The 19699-nt window shown below is 46.6% G+C and overlaps 1 protein-coding gene across 4 annotated transcripts in view; it reads right to left on the reverse strand.

Moving 5' to 3' along the window:
• Positions 1–5273: 5273 nt before the first annotated feature.
• Positions 5274–19699, reverse strand: part of TMEM132B (transmembrane protein 132B) — a 371275-nt gene continuing 356849 nt past the window's right edge. For all 4 annotated transcript variants that reach the window (XM_072802149.1, XM_072802151.1, XM_072802150.1 and 1 more), the window contains 3 exons: positions 16528–16798; positions 14319–14510; positions 5274–13399 (listed from right to left, as the gene is read on the reverse strand). In XM_072802149.1, the coding sequence (XP_072658250.1) occupies positions 12251–13399; positions 14319–14510; positions 16528–16798 (1612 nt within the window). In that variant the 3' untranslated portion in view covers positions 5274–12250. The remainder of the gene's footprint in view (positions 13400–14318; positions 14511–16527; positions 16799–19699) is intronic.

Genomic DNA, 19699 nt, shown 5'->3' on the forward strand with positions numbered 1-19699 from the left:
ACGTCTTTGCGGACAATGGGTGCTTTGGTCTTTGTGGATTTAGCCTCCATAGGCAGAAGGCAGGAGGGCATCGTTGTTACTGAGGCTTGCATCTCCCTGATGACAAATGATGTAAGGCAGTCATTCTTGAGCTGTTCACAGCTCTTCCTTTGGGAAGCTTTTATTCAGATCGTCCACCCATTTTCAAATGTGTTGTTTGTCTTTTTATTAACCCATGGTGGCTCTTTGCATATTCTGGATACAGGTCTTTTGCACCAAGGACATTTTCTCTCCCACTCTGTGGATTGGCTATTTTCATAATGATGTCTTGGTGAAAAATAGAGGTTTTAAGTTTTGAGCAAGTGTAATTTATTCATTTTTTGCTTGTAACTGGTTAAGTGTCTTGATTCAGAAATGTTTGCTTGCCCCAAAGTTGAAAGGAAAATATCCTCCTGAGTTTCCTTCAAAAGTTGTAAACTTTAGTTTTGACACTTGGGTCACTGACACATTTCAACTTTGAAATCATTATGCTAAATGAAAGAGAGCAGTCACAAAACCCACGTATGGTAGGATTCCATTTATACAAAATACCTTTAAAAGAAGCAAAACTCTGCATCTGGAAAGTAGATTAGCAGTTCCCTAGGCAGGTAGGTTTGGAGAAATGGGGATAAGGGAATGAGAGAACGGGGTTTCTGGAAGGCATGATGAGCTTGTTCTAAAACTGATCATGGTGAAGGGGTGAATATACCAAAAGCAGATGTGTGCACCTTAGATGGGCGAACTGTGTGGTGTGTAAATTATAGCTCTTAACAGGTTTTTATAAGCGAACATGCTTCTTCTGAACAAGGGAAGGTAGCTGGTCTCATTTCTTTGCGTGAATACCTTCTTAGTGTTCGGGCCGGCGGGAGACCGTTCTTATAAAACGGATTTCTTTATTTACTTCCCTCGCTTAGCTGGAGCAGGACCCAAGGCTCCTCGGGCTGAGCAGCCCCTGCCTACCCTCTCTCCGGGGTGGGTTTTGTGGTTTCTCTGAGATGCCAAAGCTTTGCTGCCGCAGACCTGTATTTCAAGAACCGCAAGGAATCAGCTCACCAGGGGGCTGCTGCTCTAAGATCACTAGGCAGCGGCTCCCGTGGGTCCCAGCCTCACACATCCGTTGTTTCCCACCAACCCCAGCAGCGCTGCAAACGGAGAAGAACCTGCATTTCCAGCAGTCCTGAGTCCTCGGAAGCTGCAGTTCTCAATGTGTGTGGCGTAGCCTGTTAGGGTTCTGATAGGTTTTGGGCAAAAGTGAGCAGCTAATAAATTCATAATTAATTAATTAATTAAAATAGGAAAAAAAGGAAAATGAAAGTAGATAACACAGAACATGCAAGTTGAGGAACACCTGGAATGCTCTTTTCTAGGCAGACTTCTCAAACCCTTAAATGTGGTCTGAAACCCTCAAGGGGGAAGGTTAAAAACCATTGTGCACGACAGGATGTGTCCCCGGAATGCCTTTAGTTTTTTTGTTGTTTTTGTTTTACCCACCGAGTAAGCTGCCTGCGTTTCCTGCTTATATCACAGTTGGGGAAAATTTCATGCTGGAGAGACGACCACAGTATGACCCAAGCATGACCTCAAATGTACCTGCTTAGCCCAAGTTCTCCAGCAACACTTTCTAAATATTTTTTTGTTGTTTAGGACTGACCAGGTTTCGGTTGTGTCTATTGTCCAGCTTGTTGACCAGGATTCCCACCCCCTAGATGATGGTGGATGCTTTGGAGCAGGGAATATCATGGCACCCAGGCCCCAAACGCAGAGCCCTGTGTGTGGTTGGTATGCCTTAGGTCTATTTTATTTTATTTTATTTTATTTTATTTTATTTTATTTATTTTAAAGATTTATTTATTTATTTATGATAGGCATAGAGAGAGAGAGGCAGAGCACAGGTAGAGGGAGAAGCAGGCTCCATGCAGGGAGCCCGATGTGAGACTCGATCCTGGGACTCCAGGATTGCGCCCTGGGCCAAAGGCAGGTGCTAAACCGCTGAGCCACCCAGGGATCCCCCCTTAGGTTTATTTTAAAAATGCATCTCAGGGGGCGTCTGGGTGGCTCAGTCAGTTAAGCATCAGACTCTTCATTTTGACTCAGGTTATGATCTCAAAGTTGTGAGATTGAGCCCCAGATCAGGCTCTGAGCCAAGTGCTGAGCATGGAGCCTGCTTGGGATTCTCTCTCCCTCTGCCCCCCCAACCTCCCAGCTCACACACATTCTCTCTCTCGATGGAAAAAAAAAATGCATCTCAGGCCACATCTCTTTCCTGTTCAGGGCCACCCCCCATGGGAATCAGAGACCCCCACCAGGCCAGGCTCTCACAAGACCCCTGCCCATTACTTTTCAAGCACATACATGGAACTTCCTGCTCTGGCATGTTCTGCTCCCTCAACCTGGAACACTCTGGATTTTATCTGCCCATCAAGACCCGACACTCACTCACCTGCACACATGGGGTTTTACGGTCCTGTTGCCAGATCTGTGAACCTGGTGACAAAGTTGATGTGTTTGACCCTTTATCATCACATTAATCAAGTTACTGGTTATTTTGTGTCATTTCATATGAACAGAAATATTCTTTTCAATGTGAGAACCAACCTAGAGGTTTCCTGTTTTGTTCTATAATTTTATGTTAATGTCCAATAAAGCATATTGGTGGTTTCAGTATCTAGAATATTTCAGGCTAAGGTAATGTAAGTTTTTGAAAAGTGTTTCATAATCTTTCAACCACAGGTTCATTATTGCAAAAAGTCAAATAAAATGTAAGGTGAATAGTGTTGGTGTTTCCATATTTACTAATAGGTCTCTTGTAGTTCATACCTTCTCCAGACACACACCTCATCACCAGGTTGGGGGAAGTTCCAGGTGGCCCCTGGAACCAGGGCTCTCTCAAGGCCTCCGAAGACCCCCAAGATGCCCTTCCATATAGAGGTCATGCTTCAGGACAGATCAAACATTTAATGTAAATATGAAATAGAATTCTTCTGCTTCTGGGGTACCTGGGTGGCTCAGTGATTAAGTTGCTGCCTTCGGCCCAGGGCGTGATCCTGGAGTCCTGGGATCAAGTCCCATGTTGCGCTCCCTGTGAGGAGCCTGCTTCTCCCTCTGCCTCTGTCTCTGCCTCTCTCTCTTTGTGTCTCTCATGAATAAATTAATAAAATCTTTAAAAAAAGAATTCTTTTGTTTCTGAAAATACCTGGCTTTACTTAACTCATTATTTATAATTGGCTACAATCTCTTGGGGATCACTATATGCATTCAGATATTCTTGATAAGTTAGAAAGTCTCACTTATGAATTATTTCCAAAAGCCATGAACATTTTATGGCTTCTAAACTTAACTTTAGTATACAAAGCTGACGCATAATATTGTCTTTCTGTAGCCATTTTGGATTTGGTGGTTTCCTCTCTGCATTTTAGAGTCTGGGCATGTATGCGGGTAAGGCCAATGCAGGGCTGGTGCAGGTCTCCCCAACTCAGACCCAGATTTCACAGATCGCTGAAGGAAAGGCAAGAAGCTCAGAGCCTCCCTGAGAAGTGAAAGGTTTGGACAAGGACCTCATTAGTTTAGAGATCCTTGATGTATGGCGCCTTCATGTTTAGAGCATTTACTTGTGCTCCTCAAATGAGCTTCAAGTAGCATTTCATGACTGAGCAGGAAGGAATCTGCCCAGTGGGCAGATCTGCCCCATGCACAGCAACAGTGAGCAGTGATCATGCTCCCTGGACCCCTTACTGGCCACCCTGATGCCTTCCCAGCACGCATGGGAAGGAACGTTGCCCGCTCACAACCTGTACGTGCAAGCACACATTCTGATCCCTGCTGAAAGGGCTGCTGGAAAGCTCCTCAGTCAAAAATGGTCTTAACATTCTGCTAGATTAAGAAAAATTGGAAATACAAGCTCCTATATATGTTTTATGAAAAAAATAATGCTATTAAGGGGTGTCAACTTTAATACTATCCATTACGAATCTTACAGAGTCAAAGACAAGAATATCTGGATACATAATGTTTAAGTTCACATGAACTATTTTTAGGGCAGGGTCCATTGAAAACAACTTATTAGACAAAAATATCCATTTTCTACAGTCCCAACCCCTAATGACCTGTGGCACCGAACAGCATTCCCCTTCATGAGCAGGTCAGTCCAGTCTGCCCTGGAAACTCACCTGATGTTCCTTCTCACAGACCAAGCTCACCTTGGAGTGGCTTCCATGCCTTGGTGATGCTGCCTTCCTGGGTTCTGTTCCACCTTGTTGTTTAAAGAAGAGTCAAGGCTCAGAACCTGTGTGTGTCACCAACCATCCTCTCTTTATAGCTATTGCCTTTTGCAGGAAGAGAAGGGAGTTTTGTAGAGACCTCTGTAGGTCTAGAGTAGTGCTGGGCACACCGCTGGTTATGAAGCTGCCGCAGGCCCCTCTAACTATCATGAGTGACCCGGGAGCATGGACAGTTGTCACAGAGGCCTGCAACAGCCAACCTGACACTGCCTTGGGGAGGGCACTTGCTTTTCTCAAGCTGTATTTTGACAGAAGCTCAGCCAACTGGCAGACTTTCGGTCAGGCACTTAGCCCTTGGAGACACCTGTAGGGTATGTGAGTGTGCCATGATGGGGTCCCTTTCCTGCTTAAACTTTGCAGAGTGGCAGAGACCCGATGTATTGAAATGTTTTTAGCTGTTCTGGAGTTAAACGGAACGCATCCCAAGACTATGAATATGAACTGAACTTTTCGGTGCCTGAGTCGGTTTTCTCGGGACTCAAATTTTGTAAGTAGAACTGACTTCCCACCCCCCGCTGGCAGGGACAAATCTTAATAAAGCTTTTTCTTTAATTAAAATTTAACTTTGAAAAAAAAAATTAACTTTGGAAGCTTTAAAGAAAGATGGACTTTTCTTGGCTTTCTCCAAGAACCAAATTTGCACGTCTTAACTACAGGAAGTCATGGACCACCACTGTCTTCTTTCTGGAAGACACCTTCCTAATGTAGATGGTCCAGTAGGCTCTGTAGCCAGAATACATCCCCCGGGGCACTGAGCAAGCCTCTTCCCCTTGGACTCTTGCTCTTATATTTGAGTAAGCCATTCTTTTCTCTAATTCTCAAAGTCTTGGCCAGTAGCTGTCATCAAGGATCTGAAGACACAGCTAGCTCTCTCTCTGCTGGACCTAAGGCCTTCTTAATGTCCTCCTGTGAACATCTATTTGAAGATGAGGTGATTTCTGGGAACCTACCAATGGATTGTTTTACTATAACAAGGAATCATCCAACACGTTTTATTTCTTCATTTTCAAAATGTTTGGAAGTGCCTTTACAGATATGTTAAATATACTGAGGAACATATACAACAGATCATACTGAAAACCATGGGTAATATGAGAAAGACATCATACAACCGAAAAAGTATATAGAAGCACAATGTTATCACAGCATGCTCTGTTTATAATATCGGGCGTGTACCAGGCAACAAGAACCCAACTCAGAAAAATAGAAAATAGGGGATGACACCGTTTTTTCAAATGTCAGACAAAATATATCCCCTGCTGTTGCCCTGAAGCCACCCAGAAGTGGGCTGTGTGGGTTTGCCATTCATGGCACTCTGCAGCCCAGATCAGATCCACCTGCCTTAGAAGAGCCTGGGATGGGGGAACTGACAGCAGGGATACAGATTTAAATTGTGAGCAAACAGCATGCTCTTTAGACACATGGCATAGATAAGCAGCATTGTAAGAATCGTCTGCCACAGAGAGACATATGTGACCCCCTACCAAGAGCATGGATCTGCCGTAGGATACCCATTGTTATTCACAGTTGTCTTTCAGCCAACTGGTGTGATCACTTATTACTTAATTCTCTATGTCTCGGCTCCTGCCTTTCATAGTTTTGGCATTTGCTTAAACCCACGACCATGCCTAGAACATCAGCTGTCAGGGGGGTCGAGCAACAGATTCATTCATGGAGTCTGAGTTGAATTTTAAACTGATGTTCAAAATAAGGCTCCCAGTGGAGGACAACTATAGGAAAGGTCACTCACTCAGTGGTCAGTGCCAAGAGGAAGCACTTTGGTCCCTCCCTTGGCCAGTCTTGGCATCCTTGGGGATGTGGGCATCTTTTGTGGCAGTGGTAAGCAGTTTACTGCACCAGAGCAATTGAAACAGTAAAAGGCCCAACACAAGTTTACAGATGTGCCCAGTAGAAATGCATGACCAGGAGAGTGGAATACAGTGCTGAGAACTCTGGAGAGTGTGCTTATCAATGCCTAGTGGGTGCTCCTTGTCGGCCTAAAATATTCATGGGATTAGAGCATGTTTGCCAGAAGTGGGAACTTACCCAGATAAAACAGAGATTCTACAGTGGTTATGACAAAGAAAACAAGGCACACTCTCTGAGGAAGCATCTCTAAGTGAGGAAACTACATTACATGGGCAGTGTCTACACTGGCATTGGTGTTATTTCATTCAGCGAGTCAAATTCCTACAAAGGAGGTCATCTGCAAGTGGCAGATTATTTTAGTTCCAACCTTGTTATAGGAACTAGAAAGTGGTTCATGCTCTTTGGCCAAAGGAAGAAAAGAAAGAAGAGTCAGGTCAATAGTGATTTAAGCCTAGAGAAGGACCATTTTTGAATGGGTAAAGAGGTCACTATCACATGGACCCTGAATTCCAGAGCAACATCCATCTCTCTGTAAAGTGCATTATTCCAACGGGCAGTGCAGATGCATAAGAAAAAAAAAATCATCTGTCCTCTTGGCTTCTGTAGTATCTAGAGATTTCAATCCTTAAGATAAAATTAAAAAGTTTCATCTTGACTGACCGAGAGCAATAATTAAAGCCAAAGGAATCATAAAGGCATCTCATGGAATGTGAAGATTGTCTAGTTTAGATGACATGATGACCTTCTTGGACTGCGGCAGTGAGAAGCTTTCCAAGGAGAAAGTTGTCATCTGGAAAGTGACAGTGTCCTGCTCACCTTGACTCATAGAAGAGTCTATAAACATTGTCACCCAGGGTACAATGCTTCTGCACTTTCTTGTACTTTTTAAGATTTCTAAAAGCAAGCAACAAAAAACCCCTCCGTAACTGGTCTAAATTGTGTAAAACCGTAGAGAAACTAAAGGCATGAAGGAGTCTAATACTCCCAAAATGTGAAATGTGGGGGTTTGCATTTTGCACACACTCAAAAAATCTAAATGTAACAGATTCATTCTTTTACAAACCTTCTTTTTTCAAGCTACTTTCCCCCTTCTCTTTTAGAAACCAACTTTACTGACTACGTGCGCACACACGGGGACCTGGGGAAAGCCTCCTGGGTCCGTGGCTCTGTCCTATGTTCCAAGGACAGGGACAAGGAGGAGTTGGTTGGTGGGAAGCATCCATCCAGAGTGTGGGAAATCCTCCACACCTGGGAGCTCATCTGAAGCCTGCTACCCTGCAGAGCTTACTCGGTAGGGAGCATTTACTGTGACATGTCAAGTTACTGCCCCATCCTGAAAGCAAGGAGAGACATTTGCCAAAATGCCAGAGACGATGCTGGCAGTGTGGGAAGGGCACGCATGCCGGCGGGGGACGTGTGGGAGCTGGGCAGCGCCTGGCCGGCGGGCAGCTCAAACACCAAGTCGGCCTCCCAGGCAGGAGCCCGGCACGCTTGTGTTTTTCTTGTGTCTACACCCGTGCCCCAGATACATACACACGAGCGAACCATTGACAAGGGAGGCTGAGGCCGAGGGTCATTGCATCCTGCAGGTCAGTCCGGAGCCCAAGACGGTGGGCCCTGGACGGGGATGTGGGTGTGAGGAGCCCTCCCTCGGAGACATCCTGGAATAAGTGTCGCCCAGCTGGGAAAGCAAATGAGAAGCTTTCCAAGGTGAAAGTTGTTTGCAACCATTTATAAACATTTTCTTTTGGTTTCCATTTATTGCTGTATCGGAGGTATTAAAAATATCTGGCAAAGAAGAAAAAATAGACTATATAGTAAAATCATACAGAGGCTAAAATTGAAAAGGGACTATGTGCATAAAATAATGAAGCCACGGAAGAATGTTTAAATGTTTATTTTCATGTTAAAAATGATGAGTTACCCTGTGGTTAGAATATACCCTTATGCTGGGAAATGTAGTCACTTTATTTCTGAAATATTTCCAGGGGAAAAAAAGAGGAAAAAAATCCAAAAGTAATGAAGAGTAAGATCAAAATATTCTGGCAGATTCCATCAGTGATGCCGCCTCGAGCCGCGCCCTCACCCAGTGCTCGGTGCTTTCCCCACCTTGGGCTTAGATATTTTTGAGCGGAAGGCCTGTACATTTAAAAGCTACAGCGTTGCATGCTTTGACTGTAAAATGTATTTATTCCAGCACACCTCTCAGCGCCTCGGGGTATTGCGTGGGTTACATACAAAAATATCTGTTGTCCATACCCTCCCATAATCTCTCCACCACCCGTCCTGTCCCTTTACATCATAGGTGATACGCGGCACATCACACGTGTAGAATTTCGATGCAGAAGGTGGTTGACGAGTCTATAAACCATCTGTCGTGTCATTTACAGAGACTAGATGGAGAATGGAAGCCATTTTTGAGATGATTCGAGTAGAAAAGACGATGGTCCCAGAGACGTGTAGGAAGCAGGTGCAACCGCTCTGTGTGGTCGTTGAGGACGGGCTGGTTAATTTTCTGACACAGAGCCCTGACTGGTCCCAACACCCCAACACTGGGAAGATGCCTTTCCAAAAGGGTGAAGAAAGGATGTAAAGGATCAAAATGCATAAAGGCAGACTTCCTAAAACTTAAAAGTGAACAAAGTAGAAAGTACTCGTCTACGGATGTGGCAATGGGACAAAAAGTGATCCGTGTTTTTCCGTGTCAACGTGTACACAGAAACCCTCTGCCTGGAGTTTAAGTCTAGGAGCTGATCCTGGCCAGGGTGCAACACAAACCAGCTGGGAGGTCAGTCCGTTCTCTGTTGGCACCCACGGAGCATTCTGAAGCTTGCTGGGTGCTGTTCTTCGGGGAAGACTGGCAGGGTCTACTTGCGCTCCCTCGGATGGGACACTGAGCATCTGAACTCCACTTCCGTCATGTGGCAGCTGCTCCTGGATCCTGGGGTGCAGCCTGGGGGGCAGCACAGCTGCGGCTGGGAACACTGGTCTCACCCTCCCCGTTCTAGGTGGCCTGGTCCCCGGGGGGGCCTGAGCTGCCCTCCGTGAGGCCCGCACAGTTCTCAGCTGCCCCCTCAGGGGGCCTGCTGATGCTGGCCTGGGCCAGTGGGGCGGGGGAGGGATCCTAAGCATTCACTTTTTGGGGAGAGGAAGGGGTTTTACTGCCGTTATTCTGTTCAGGTGATTAATCACCCCGATCGACTGGATATTCCACCTGTAAAAAACTGGAAACTCCAGACAGCCTGCAGGCCCCCAGGGAACGGATTTCAAGGCTTCATAAGTTATGTCTTTTCCCCATTTTAGTTTAGATATTTAGGGGCACAGTTCCTATTTATTTTAAATGATCTAGTTGGAAAACAGGTGGCTATAATCCAGGGCTGCTGGTGATTGGGACACATTTAGAATAAAACTTCACTGAAATCCTGGTAAGCTGTGAATAGTGCCCACGCCAAGTGGGGGACAGCCCACGGCGCTGGTTCCCACTAAATACCGTACTCTCTGGCTCCTATTTACACACTCACATGCGCATGTGTGTGCGCGTCTTGTGAGTGTGTACTGTATGGTGAAAGGGACCTCCCCCCATGACCTTCCGTGTGACGTTCATGTTGAACTGAGTTTGAACAGAAGCTGGCAAAGGTGACTGTACGGAGTCTGTATCAGTCTGGGTGCCTCTGGCTCACCCACGGGGGGCATCTTCAGGACAGCGGTCAGTTTCCCGCTCCCAAGAAGCCACTGGCACGGTCTCTGTTCTGACGCTCCCTAAGTTTGCGCTTTGCCTGCACCAAGCACTCAGACCCCAGGAAATGCTCTGCTTTGCAAGCTTCTCAGTAACGCTCCCCATGACAATGGTAGTGTCCCTTGTCCTTTCCCAGATCACCACCCACCCTCCCCAGGGCCTCACTGTGCCAGTGGGGGTGGCCTGTCATGTGCGCACACACGTGTGTGTGTGGGGGGGGAAGGGCTCAACCCCTATACCAGCTGAGGTTTCTCAGTTTCAGACACAAAGTTCCTGTTATTTCGGAATGCTGAAGATCCAAAGGGAGAGAAAATTGAGAACATCTTGCAGAAGGAGCGGGACTCATTGGATAGCTGTGTGGCCCTTCCCTTCAGACTCCCTGGCTGGCACCGAATCCTTGGGTGCGGTGAGCAGCGCAGTCTCCTCTGGCTCCCCGGGGCACTCCTCCTGCCAGGCGTCAGCCTTCTTTTTGCGAACTCCCTCTGAAGCCAACGCCCGGGTCTCCTGACTTCCTTCATCCATCACATTGAAAGATTTTTGAAACGTCACTGGCCACAGCCCTAAACTCCCACCTTAAACACAAGATTGACTGGACACTGGCCTCTCGAGATCAGGCCTCCATCCCTGGTGATTCATGCATTGTTTATAAACCCACCGCAGTCCTGTCGGCAAGAGACACAGGTAGAACGTGGCTGCCACGTGGTGGCCAGAGGAGGCGGAGTTGTCATGCTCCCGTGCACAGGAAGCCACACAACTAAATGCCTCTCAGAGCTCACCCATCAGCCGGGTGGGGTCAGGAAACCACTTCCTTGCCCGTCCTGCAGGTCTTCGTGACTCTGGTCTTTACATTTCTATGTCTTAGAGATGCAGATGGAATAGGTAGGCTAGTCCCATGCCCGTTTTCCCAGTCATCCCATCTTAACCAAATGGCGTTATGTTCTCCCCTAATCTGAAATTGTTGCTTTGCTTGAAACCATGCCTACTATTCTTTGAAAACACTTTTTAAAAAATTATGCAGAGGGTCATGCTTTTTTTCCTGTTGCCACTCTGACTTTCCGACAGCTATAGTTTTCCTACATATCTACTTCTTAAACCCTCAAAGTCATTTATTTTATGAAACTTGTAAGCAAACCCATTCTTTTCTCCATCAGAGCACACTCTGTGTAGGTTTTAGCTCTGCCAGAGTCAGGATGGATGATTTTTGCAGGGGCGGGGAGAGGGATGGGGGACGTAATTATATGGATGGATTTTTACATATTGCTAAGTTGAAACATCATTTTACTTACTTTCAAAAAAAATTTTTTTTTTGCTCTGGTAAAATGGGAGTGTAATCTGTATTTCCTACACAATTTCCTTTCTGTGTATAATTAATTTAAAATTTTTATCTCAGTTTGGATAACAAATTGTGTTGACCAGAAAGCACCAGTATAAACATGACTATCTCAGGGTCTTTCTGCCCTTAGAAACACACTCCAGGAGTTCCCCACAAATCTTCCACAAGCAGAAGATAAAAACAAATGTGGTTGACAAGTGGTCACCAGAGTTTGTAAGCGTCGTATAGAAAACTGTAAAGATGGCCCTCCCTCGCAGTAGATTAATATTTTATGTAAAATCCCATGTCCCAGGCTGATACAAGGAGGTTCCACAACAAAGAGAAGGAAGGACAGCGTGAGGATAAGCTTCTCAGACATTGCCCCTCAGGTAAGGAACGTGGGCAACCAGAGAACACCTGACGTCCTGCGTGGACGCGGCAAATGTCAGTGACTAAAACTCATGTGTAAATCAAACAGCTCAGAGAGGAGACCGCGATTGCTTTTCTTCATGTTTCAAAAAAGAATTGCAGAGGCCAAAGGAACCAGGTGCAGGTGCAAATGTGTATAAAAATAATGAGCAGCCTCGTAACAAATGAGGGCGGCTACATTCAGCATCTTTCACGTACGTCCAGTCTCAGGCCAAGGGCAAGGAATGTCCACTGTGCTTTAAAAGTTCTAGGAATAGAAAAACCAACACCCGAGCCTTTTCTAATTCCACACGGCCGTTTGTCGCGAGATGACTAACAGTGTCTGTGGGGTCAGGTTTAGCATATTTGAACCAAGCTAGTACCAGGCAGCAGACACAACTGTCATTTTAGAATTTCTCCAGGGTCTACATGTGGCTGCTTTAGAGACATCTCCCGGCTTATAGCCCAGCCGCGATAGCCCTCCAGGCCTCTGACACCTGCTCAGAAAGGGATCCCCCCCAGACCGCCACAAATTAAGCTTTGTTAAATCATCCCCTATTGCTGAACAAACTCACTGCTCCACCGTTCAAAAAACAGAAGGCATAAAGGTGAATACAAACGTAAGAAAGTTCACATGTGGTCTTGCAGCCTCTCCATATAGTCTCTTAGGTCCCGGGGGCCCCCCAGCCCCGTGTCCTGACAGACCCACTTGATGTTGTCCTCACTGTCGAACAGGATGGAGTTGGTGTACGGGCCGCCGTCCTCCGGGAGGATAGTGGTGTAGGAAGTGAACTTGACTCTCTTCCGCTTGGGGCCCGATGGATTTAGAGGCTCACTTTTCATGTCTTTCTCATAGACATAGTCAGAGGGCCTGAGCAGCTGACTATGGAAAGTCTTCTGGGAACCGCCATTGAGAAGGAAGTTCCTTTCCTCGAACTGCAGGCCTCTGTCTAGCATGGTTGTGCACTCCTCCGACGGGAGGGTGATGTCCACAGGGTTCTCCAGAAGTTCCACCTCGTTCCCCAGCCAGACCCAGTCATGGGAATGGGGGATGTTGCCTTGCTCGCTCACGGCGAATCTTTTGTGTCTGTATTTCCAAGCAAATGCCACACAGTTGATTAAGAAGACCAGAATGGCCAGGCAGAAGACACAGAGCAGGGCGTACATGCCAATCTCCAGGTCAGTTAACCCCCTTGAGGTCACGGTCAGGTCACTGGGATTGTTGGCTTCCGGTAACTTCCCCGGAGTGGGGAAGCTTGTGAAGGTGTCTGGACTGCCACTCTTGAGCAACTTCTTATCTTTTCCTTCCAAGGGAGACTGTGGGGTTGTGCTTTTGTTGCCACGTTCTTCTTGGCCAACGGAGGCACCATGTTGGAACCACTCCTGGACTGCTCTCTCCTGGTTTCCCTCACGCTCTATGGAATTACTGAGGTGGTCTTTGTATTCCCGACGGAGACCCTCAATATCGTTGGTGCCTCCTTGGTGCTCATCAATATTTGGTTCAAATCTGACTTTGACATTTCCTTTACCCACGGCAAGAACACTCTTCCTCTTGGTCTTCTGACAGGGCTCGCTAATCATCATTTCTAATTTAATCAAGGGCCCTTGCCCTTCACCCTGTGCGACCACAACTGGCCATCTGGACTGAAGGTTTGCCTGGACAGACACCACCATTTCATCCAATGATGACACAGTAACTGAAAAATCCTTGGGATCATAAATGTCTAAGGGTGTCACCGAACCATCACTGAATAAAATCCAAGAACTGACTATTGCTTCCTAAGAAAAATGAAACCAAAGGATTATGTTATAATCAGGTTCCTTCAAATTGCAAACATACACATGATTTCCCATAGAATACCATTTAAATATACAGACTGAGAAAAATAAACTTTTATGTGAACTGGCATCAGTAATATGCTTTTGCCCCACTGATGTGAGGAGCAAATAATATACTTTGATGAATGCATTAAAGTGTGTATTAATTTATTGCATGCCATACAACAAAAGTTGACTTCAATCTTTCTAAAAAAACATTTTGAAAGATCAGGCAATTTTTCTGAATCAAGATCAGGTGCAGCTAATCAGGCTCCTGCTCCAGATAATATCACTTTGAACATCCTTTATTAGAAAGCCAGTGCTGATGAAGCAGAACACACACCAGCTGAGGGGCCTGGGGAAAGATACATTATGAGATGAGCTCCCTGGAAAGGTACAGTTTCCTGACGCCTCTACAAACTTGTTATGAGTTTAAAGATGGAGGAGAGCTTTAGAGTTGGCAATTACGGTAAACAGTAGCGATTTGGTGCCTGTTAGCAATGCCTGTTTAAGTAGCTGAAATGGCAATGCCCAAGTTAAAAACAAAAAAAAACAAAAAAACAAACACCTGCTTTGGCAGAGTGACAACATGTGATTCTTTGGTCATGGTCTAGCTGAGTATGCCGAGCGCAGATAAGGCTGCAGTAAAGCAATTAGTGTATAGACATGAGGTTGGTGTATAAAAGCATGAATGAGGAACATGTATCTAAGTCACTGGCATTTTTCTCGAAAAGGGACAGGCTGGACTGGGTAAGAAGCAGAAAGAAGTTTCAAGGACCACCCGATATAGCTATGAGGGCTCTACTGATCTTCTCGGCAGGTATGAGAGGGAGGGAAGTGGTCTCAACTGACCGGGTACAAAAGGACCCTGGAATCCCACCTGCTGCGGGGCTGTGAGAACGTCCTGGGCAGACACCGTGGAGACGATGGCTCTTTTGTCCGCTCTGTGAGGCTGCAGGGCAAGAGACAAGCCGGCCACCAGCTGCACGCCCAGGTCTGCAATGGTGACGCGGTCATCTAGGACGATCACTGTCTTCTCAGCCAGGATGGAGTCGGAGAGAGGTGAGAGCACCTTCAAAGGAAGCAAGCAAGCTCCAGTCTCTGCACCACACAAGTGTCTGAAACTCCTAACTGACGTTTCCACTAACATGTTCCCTCCATTCTCTGCTGGATGGGTGCCCTTGTGGGAACCGTGTGGGTACACGGGGTATCCTATGGTTGAGTGAACTCACCAAGTAGAAGTGTTCGACAAATACCACGCTGGCCCATTTCCTTTCCTTTGACTCTGGCCATGACAATACCAGTGTATTTCCCAAGAAGAGCTCAATTTAACATAGAGGCAACAGCTAAAGACTGTTTCCCAACCACTAATATTTAGATGTGAAAATGGCAGAATTGTGGGAAAGCTCTTACAGGGGACAGGGCTCGGCCACCTTCTCTTGCTCTCCTACTGGGAGGCAGTTAGCAGTTCACTATGGGACAACAGTGATAGTGGTGTGGGCCATTGTGCCATTGCTGAAGGGGCCACCTAAGCAAAGCAGGAGAGGAATTTTTTACATCCTAAGAAACTTCTGCTTCTAATTTATCTTCTCATTTGCACCAGGGGTGACGAACAAATGGAGAGGAATATCCAGTAGGAAGAATTTCTAGAATGTTCCCCCTCCACTGCAAAGATGTCCTCACTGCTTTCTCAAGCATGGGAATATGATGAGAAGTCACGCTCAGGATCAGGTCACGTTTACATGCTAGCCTTAAAATAGGGAGCTTACCCTGGGCTATCCAGGTGGGTCCAATGGCATCACATGAAGCCCATAAAAGCAGAAAGCCTTCCCCGGCTGGGGGCAGAAGGGAAAGTCACAGAGACTCAGTGTGAGAGGGGCTTGACCCAGCCATTACTGCCAATGGAGGGGCCCCATGAGAAGGGACACAGGTGTCCTCTAGAAGTAGTGACTGACCCTCGCTGGCAGTCCAACAGGAAACAGACCGCTTAATCCTATACCCATGAGGAAGTGCATTCTGCCAACAGCCTGAATGAGCTGGGAAGGGAATCTTTCCCCGAAGCCCCACATGAGCCCATTCTGGCCACCACCTTTGTCTCAGCCTTGCGATACTCACTCCAGCTCACATGGACTCCTGACCTACAGAACTGAGTCAATAAATTGGTGCTGCTTTTAACTACTCATTTTGTGATAACGTGCTACACAGCAATAGAGAAGTAATATAAATATAGCATGTTTAATCCAGCTTCATCAAAATCAGCTTTGGCATCACCTAAAATATGACTTAATTAACTATCCATGGCAACTTTACATTTTATACTAAAAAACACGCTGCGTCATTTCTGCATAATTATTCCATTAAACCGGACCAGAAAAATACTTTTACTACTACTCTAATAAAACAGATAAGCATGTAGTTGTGGATTTCAAAATTATTTTTAGCATAAATACATGCTATTTAAAAATTTTCTGTCCACTGTTCAAAGTGTAATATGTAGCTACACAATTAACCCTCAAAGTTAGGGGGATGCCTGGGTGGCTCAGCAGTTGAGCATCTGCCTTTGGCCCAGGGCATGATCCTGCAGACCCAGGATTGAGTCCCACATCAGGCTCCCTGCATGGAACCTGCTTCTCCCTCTGCCTCTATCTCTGCCTCTCTCTCTCTCTCTCTCTCTCTCTGTGTCTCTCATGAATAAATGAATAAAATCTTTTTTAAAAAACCCTCAAGGTTAGGAAAATAAAACTAGAAAACTAGTTTTTCTCAAGTTTAATCAACTTCTATTAGTGATATATGAGGAGTGAATTATCATATTGGGGAAAGGTTGCTTCCACTGTGCATTTAATATAGCTTTGGTATTTTTTTCTCAACTCTCCCTAAAATACAAATATTAATTCACATTAGGTTATTAAAGTTGATAAATTTTCTTTTTGCTGGTCAAGAGAAACATGAGCACACGTACACACGTGCAATCACGCACACATATCCATGGGCCCCCCCCCCCCCACACACACCTTCATGGCAGCATCTACCTGCACACTCGTCAGTACAGACTGGGGCCAAGGCCACAGCACAGAGCGCAAGCCCTGTACCTGCACGGTGGTTATCCCTGGCTCCCGGCCCACCAGGGTCCTGCCACCCTGCAGCTGCGCGATCCTGGGCTCCTCCACCTTCATGAAATCTGCTACGAGGTCGGTGATGTCAAACTGCCAGTCGGGGCCCAGCATGTAGCTCAGCTGACCCAAGTCAGGCGCCTCGGCCACGAACTGTGTGAGGACACGCACTGTGGCGTGCTGGTACTGCAGGGAGCACCCCCTCCCCTTCTTCTCCTCGTCCTCCTCGTCCTCGCTGTCTCGGGTGGGCCTGAGGCACAAACAAACGAAGATGAACATCACGTTGTTAAGGGGCTCTGTGCACCTCGTCTTGCAGAGTCTACATGACTGTTGGGAATACGTGACATGGTATTGCTCGCCATCAGTTCACTCACTAACCGTACCTCTTTGGTGGTCCCTGTGTACCATGCATGCTGCCACCTGCTCGGAGCACGGAAGGCAAGTGCCACCCCTGCCTTCACCTGCCCAGTGCCGCGGGACACCCTGCCCCAAACAGGCAGATGCTGTGTCCCCATCCTGTGTTCTGGAACTCTGCAGTCTGAAACTCCCCACTGCGGGGAACGTGAGGTCCCAGGTGGGAAGAGTTGCCAGGATGGGTTTCCACGGCCCCAACCCCGCAGAGGCACAGCTGCCCCTCCACTCCCTCCAGGTGTGCATGAGTTCACCTTGGTCAGGGTGGGGACGGCCCCCCAGGGACTGGAAGACTGTCATGAACCATCAGCATGGGACAGCTTGGCACTGGTTCCTGGCTGGCCAAGGCCCTCTTCTCAAGACAGGGTGGCTTCCTCTGAGCTCTCGGAGGCCAGGATACACTTTCCTACCCCCCACCCCACAGTGTTCAGCCACAGAGCAGCTATGGGGTCCTGTAGAAATTGGGGACACCCTGGCTCATGGTTCCTGCTTGCCTCTGCCTTCCTCCCGTGGGCCCCAGCCCCTCCTCTTGCCCCACCTGTATACAGCCTGCCAGAGAAATCCTCACTGGCTCTGCTGTTCCAGAACCTTCCCCTCAAGGTGAACCTGTCCTGTGTGCTTTTGTGAAAAGACCTTGTTTGGTGACTAGTCTATGACCATCAGGGGACAGGGGTTGGTGTCAGGAGTGGCAGTGCTTCACACGCACTGAGTCACCCCTACTATGTGCTGGGTCTGGCTCTACATGTCCATGTGACCATGAAAGCTGACAGGTGGACAACGTCCCATACACCAACCACACACATTCATTTGACTCATTTGATCTCCACTCCAAGAAGGGAGGGTGTTCTATTATCCTGATCTTACCAGTGGGGAAACCAAGGCACAGGAGGAAAGGCAACTTGGCCCCGGCCACCTAGCTAGCCATCAAAAGGGAGATCCATGCCCAGGCTGCTGTGGCTTGCTGCACCCTCTTTCTCATTACAGCGAGCTCTGTTCACCTTCAAAACAGTCAAGAAACACGTTCCTACTTCTACATGAAGACCCGAGGCTCAGACAGCAGGGGAGCAGCAAATTTCTGGACTGCCAATTTGACTTCTGAAACCTACTTCCTTTAAATTAGATCCTTCTGCCTCCCTGAAAGGTCCTATTTGGAAAATAACAGGAAAACTTTTACCAGTACCCAGAGAGAAGCATTTTGGGGTTTCCCAGAGTGAGGAGTGAATATCTCTCCTGGTAAGTGAGATGGTTCTGGGTGGTGAAGGACATAGGATCCCCACCACAGAATGACATTCAGAAGAGTTATTCCCATTTCACTTTTAGAATCAATCCTTCTAATTATATCACAGGGAATGAAGATTTCTGGCACTGGGCTACCTCCAATGCTTCTCTGGCATTTGCTGGTTGACTTACCTAGAGACCAGCTCCCACAGACAAACAGCCATATCTATGCAGAACATAACACCAATGTTGTCTTTTCTTTGCGTTAATTTTTACCGTTCAGCTAGTTTTGATAGCCATGTGAAATGTCCCTTAGACAAATGAATAAAACTTTAAAAGGAGCAATAATAAGTATATATTATGGGGGGCATTCAAAAGTGGCAGCATCATAAAAGTGATGAGTGAATAAGTGAAGTTTTAGAAATACCATCTTAATGAAACAGTTCTGTTACTTTAGGACAGACAGCATTCTATTATTTTTTAAAAAACTTAAAATTCTGAATTATTTAGAAATTCACAGTAAGTTAGAAAACAATGTATAGGAGGCCCCGTATACTCTTTGCACGGCCCCTGCAGAATTAACATCTTACATTATCACAGCATAGTGCCACGAGCAGGAGACGGATGCTGGTACAAGCCACAGAGCTTACACGCTTAACCAGTACACGTGTGTGTGCATGTGTGTGTATGTGTTTCTATGCAATTGTGCCACCTGAGGGTTCTCATAACCATCACCACAATCCAGACACAGAATTGGTACGTCCCCACCGGGGTGCCCAGGGCCACTCCCTCACATTCCACACCATCTCGAACACATGGCAACCACCAATCTGTTGTGCATTTTCTGCATCACTGTAAATGGGACCATATAGGATGTGAGCTCTGAAAACGCTGGTAAGGATGTGGAGTAACTGAATGACTCTTACGTCGCTGCTGGGAGTGTAAAATGGTACTGGTTCTCTGGAAAATGGTTTGGTACTTTCTTTTAAACTAACTATGCCCTATTCATATGGTCCAACAATTACACTCTTGGCCTCTTTCCCCAGAAGCCTCAGGTGCATACACAAACTTGTCCAGGAGTGTCACAGCAGCTGTCGTGAGAGCCCCCACCTGGAGACAGCGTGAGCGGCCCCCCACGGACGGATGATTCAGCACAATAAGAGAGTACACACCATGGATTACCACTCAACACTGCATACGGGAACTCTTGATACAGCCAACACCTGGGGTGGATCTCAGGGGATTTATGCTGGATAAAAACATGCCCCGTTTTAAAAGGTTGCACACTGTACAATACCAGCCACCAGCTAGAGAAAACTCTGCTTTCAAGGGGTCAAATGACGGGTCAGGCCCCTCTGGGTAACCTCCATATTTTAAGATTGGTGGATTTAGAATTTTAGTTACCTCTATAAAATCTCTTCCTAGAGGTACCTGATCAGAGTTTGAGTATGGGACAGCTCTCTTCAGTAATATTACCATCTCCATTTATAGATTATAGACGAAGACATTGAGGAACAGAGAG

Source organism: Canis lupus, chromosome 27, assembly GCF_048164855.1.
Source record: "Canis lupus baileyi chromosome 27, mCanLup2.hap1, whole genome shotgun sequence".
Lineage (NCBI taxonomy): Eukaryota > Metazoa > Chordata > Mammalia > Carnivora > Canidae > Canis > Canis lupus.